General features: G+C 36.4%; 1 protein-coding gene across 1 annotated transcript; it reads left to right on the top strand.

Moving 5' to 3' along the window:
* The first annotated feature begins 1,839 nt into the window (after positions 1 to 1,839).
* On the top strand, positions 1,840 to 4,702 carry LOC124640815 (regucalcin-like). Its single transcript, XM_047178749.1, has 5 exons — positions 1,840 to 2,092; positions 3,088 to 3,285; positions 3,627 to 3,842; positions 4,005 to 4,120; positions 4,395 to 4,702. The coding sequence occupies exons 1-5, from the start codon at positions 2,011 to 2,013 to the stop codon at positions 4,641 to 4,643; spliced, it is 861 nt and encodes a 286-aa protein (XP_047034705.1). The 5' UTR covers positions 1,840 to 2,010; the 3' UTR covers positions 4,644 to 4,702.
* The last annotated feature ends 88 nt before the right edge of the window (positions 4,703 to 4,790 follow it).

Below are 4,790 nucleotides of genomic sequence, written 5' to 3'. Positions count from 1 at the left end.
TGTTTTGTTTAGTCTTCTTTTTAGACACCTTTACGTGGCTATACAACATTCGCTTAAGTCGACCGAATTATTGTTGAGTAGCGTTTTGCTTGGTTGTGAATCAGTAAACGTACTATTAATATATACAACTATATGTCTATGTATTTTGTACTACATGTACGATTTGAGGCCTCATAAATGAAACCAGTATGGTTAAATATTTGAACATTGAATTTACAAAATCAACTAGCAATTCATCTTGCTACAAGCTCAAACAGTTTTTCTTTTATAATTCCTGTAAAACACCCACAGGCATACAAGAATAAAGACTTAGGTATTACGCAGCGCTAGATATAATCATTAATTTGATTCAAATTCATCGGATACAGGGACTAGGTAGTATGAAAGGTAGGTAGGTAGGTAGCTAGGTAGTATCAAAAACAGGTGTTCAAATAAAGACCCCCCAAATAATTCCGCAGAATATATTGTAGAACATGAGATGTGCTTTCGCGCAGCGGAATGTTGTTGAATTTAAAGATTTTAATTATGCAGATAATTAGTGTATGACGTCCTGTAATTGTGTATGGTAAATAAAAATTTGTGTATGCAGCCATTGTGGAGAAATTCACCAAAAACAGATTCCGCTGGGCGAACGTTGTCCTGGCGGAACTTTTTTAATCCATAGACTTTAGAAGAAAAGAGATGTGTCCAAAAATTTGTGTGTATTTGTGTATAATTGATTATGTATGAATGAAATCAGTGCATGCATAAACTTCGGAGAAATTCAAGTTTCCGCTACGCGAACGTTTGGCCATTAGCTAGTTTTCACATAAAGCGCTTACATAAAGAGCTGTAGATTTTTACATACGTTGTTTTGAATTTGTTTATATTTGTTTAAAAAACAGATTTAGAAAAAGTCGTAACGTTTCTTAGACATATGGCACGGCCGCTTTTTTATCCCAGCGGAATCTGTTTTTGGTGAATTTCTCCACAATGGCTGCATACACAAATTTTTATTTACCATACACAATTATAGGACGTCATACACTATATAATTATCTGCATAATTAAAATCTTTAAATTCAACAACATTCCGCTGCGCGAACGCACACGAACATGAGTCATCATCCTCCGAGCCTTTTTCCCAATCATGTTGGGGTCGGCACACGAACATGAGTGTTAATTAATGAGCAATGCAAAAAAAAACCTACATCCGATTGATTAGATTACATTTTTACAAATTAAATGAACAAAAAATTCAATGTCTTAATTGGAGCAATACATGTTCTGATAGCATAGGAACCTACTGTACCTAAGAAATTCTGAACTGAAATTTGACGACTTAGCAACAATTTACACCGAAGCATTTTATAGATTTAATAGCGAGTAGACTTGATAAAAAAAAACTGCTCAAAAACCGATAGATATTAGGATACCGAGGTCCATCAATGGAAGTTAAAGGTTGTAGGTACGGTCTAAGGTTGATATGTATCTTCCAGAATTGTTCCATTTACCTACTATAAGTCCTGGCCTAGCTATAGCGCGTGTAGGTATTTATTACATAATCAATCATATTATTTTCACACCTCTGCATTTGAACACGCTAATTAAAAATAATGTTCTACATACCTTAATTAGGTATGTGGCAAAAATGTGCAGTGTAACTAACATAGGTGAAGTAACACATTACAAGAGCTGTAAGCACATAGGACACATCAACATGATTCTGTCTCTTTACTATATTCTTACTATAATTTATTTATATCGTATAAAACCAACTGCTGCTTATGATGTAAGTTAATCATTACGTTATTCATAAATTCTTTTTTTTTCCTCAGATTTTTTTCTACCAGACTTCAGTCATATCTCATTTTAGAAAAATGTAGGTACTAACTTGTTGAAGTTATTTAAGATTGTCATTATACCCTCACGCAGGTGAAATACTTACAATCGAAGAATTATAAAACATTCGAGTACACGAACATAACGTTTACTCACGCCGAGAGCCCCGTGTGGGATCCTGATAGCAGCATGCTGTACTGGGTCGACGTGATCAACCAAGATGTTCACGCCTTGCACTATTACACGAAGAAGCATAAAGTTAAACATATTAGTAAGTATATAAAATGTTAGGAATGTCTGAACATGGTCTGATGTCCCAAATATCAGCATTTTCGAAATTCGGCTTGACTGCGTTGTACGAGGGTCAAACTGAAAGTTCTTAGAACTGGCCACTTATAAACAATATAATAAAAAAATAATTCTATAATTTGAAAATAGAACTCTTTGCCAATATTACTGAGTATATATTTAATTCATTTGTCATTTGTTTTACGATTTGGCGGCAAAATGAAAATTGTCTGTCACGTCAACATGAATTTAACACGAGAAAATTTTCGTGCAATGATTTTTTATGACTTTCGATGTCATTTAAGTCAACAAGAAAGTTATGATAGACTACGATTGGCCTTTCACGATGAAGCCCCATCTCGTGCGACTGTTTACAACTGGTTTAATGAGTTTAAACGTGGTCGCACTAATCTCACTGATGATTTACGTGAGGGACGGCCTTCTACGGCGACGACTGAAGATAACATCTGTGTTGTGCGGCGTATGATAGAGACTGACAAAAGAGTGACCTATCAGCAGATTCGGACAAGCTTAGGCATCGTTATGAGTCAAGTGCACAAAATCCTCCACGAACATTTAGCGGTCAGGAAGCTTTGCGCCCGGTGGATACCTCATAATTTGACTGAGGCTCATAAACTCCATAGTGTGGATTGGTGCCCTAAAATGATTGAAAGATTTATCGGAGGTGACTCAAATGCTGTGTTCGACGTACTAACACTACAATAAAACATATAATAAAACTAATAACTGGTTAATGTAATCAGTTTATGATTTTCTAAGAACTTTCAGTTTGACCCTCGTACTGGTAGAAACATATTTATTCATTTTTGTTACGTCCCACCCATCGAAGATCCAAGGTTCGTTTTAGCCAAACGTTAAATTATTTCCTAATGGATTCAATACACAGTAATTCAATATTCAGTATGTATGACCTACCTGCTTACAAGAACAAATGTCTTGAACAATTATTTTTTTCAGATTATGGTGAAGTTAACATAGTAATTCCAATACAAAACAGCAGTCGGCTCCTACTAGGTGTCAGAAATGAGTTATTTCTAATGGACTGGAATAAGCCAGGGGACACTGCCCTAAGGTTCCTGGCAGCTTTCGACTTGGGCTCGCCCGATAACATTCTCAATGAAGGAAAGGCGGATGCATTGGGACGATTTTGGGGAGGTAACTAGTTGAATTTTTCACTCTTCGATGACATAATCACGTTTCTACGTTTGTCGGACTTCTAACAGCGTGAAGGGCAAATACCGTTAAGTTGAATACCTACGTGTACTGATTGCAATTAATTAAGTCTTAATTAGCACAATGTGCAGCCAGTCGTTTTTATGCGCTATGGAAGCAGCCTTATCATTTTGTATGCCCATAGTGAAGTATGCGTCGCTTTAACTGCTTGAATCTAATTAGAGAACAATAGAAAATCAATTGTGTCTGCGTGGATCCGCGCCACCGGCATACCAGGGGTTAATAATCATTAATAGACACTGAGGTGAAAATTTATTTCGAAGGTACAAAAGGTCGTCAGAAAGGCAATGTGGTGATGCACGACGAGGGAGCACTATATAGCATCATAGCACCGGACTTTACGCCTAAAGTCCAGTTGAAACCGGTGTCCATCTCCAACGGGCTCGTGTGGTCACTCAATAACACTATTATGTACTACATAGATTCGCTGTCCAGGAAGATTGAAGCCTTCGACTTTGATTTAGTTAAAGGACGGATAAGTATGAATTTTATTTTAAAATATTAGTCAATTATTAGTTGGATAGGAATTCTGGTAAAATAGGATTTAGTGTAGGCTCAGAAACGCTTTTGACTTTTTGAGAAATGGAAATGGTTTTGCCTTTTTGTTTGCAAAGTTTCTTCAAGATTTTAATAATTTTAAGGTAAACGTCGCACTATCTTGGAAATAGATGATTATTGGGATGAACAAGTTATAGCGGACGGAATGACCATAGACAAGGATGGATTTTTATGGATAGCTTTGATGTTTCACGGTTGTGTGAGTACTTACTAAAATACATTGTATTTTGTCGCACTGACTAAACCCACCATGTTTATTTTGGAGCCTTTTGCATACCAGGGCCGCGGTAACTCTTGCGAACAATCCCACAGACCATACATTTCCATTTTTTTTTCTCACGATTATTCATTTTTTTCAAGATGGGTTAATAATATAATATGTACTTTGAACCACCTTCTTAAACCTATGTTTACAAATAAAGATTTCATTTTCATTTTCAAGAATTTTTGGATGTGTTTAATTACTTTCACAGATAGCCCGTATCGATCCAGACAAGAAAGAAATAGTGGAACGATACAAGTTACCAGTGACCCTCACCACTTCCCTGACTTGGGGAGGTCCAAACTTCGGCGATCTCATTGTAACCACATCCCGAAGGAATTTGGAGCCTGACAAGCTGAAGGATCAACCGTTAGCTGGTGCAGTCTTTGTGTTACATCATATGGGGACTTCGGGGGTACCAAATCATAAATTCGTTTTTAATAATGCTGATGAATATTGAATACTGAGTGGTTCGTGAAGGTTGGCTGGTATTGGCAATGAAGCATTTTGAGGAAGTGTGCAAAGTTTTTTTTATGTACAATGCATTTTTGTGAATTAAAATATTATTAGGGTATACCGCCCAAGTGTTATTGTGTAGTATTTGTAT

The sequence above is a fragment of the Helicoverpa zea genome, chromosome 21, assembly GCF_022581195.2.
Source record: "Helicoverpa zea isolate HzStark_Cry1AcR chromosome 21, ilHelZeax1.1, whole genome shotgun sequence".
NCBI lineage: Eukaryota > Metazoa > Arthropoda > Insecta > Lepidoptera > Noctuidae > Helicoverpa > Helicoverpa zea.
Note: the sequence above shows the minus strand (reverse complement) of the source record. Positions and strands in the feature narration are given on the sequence as shown.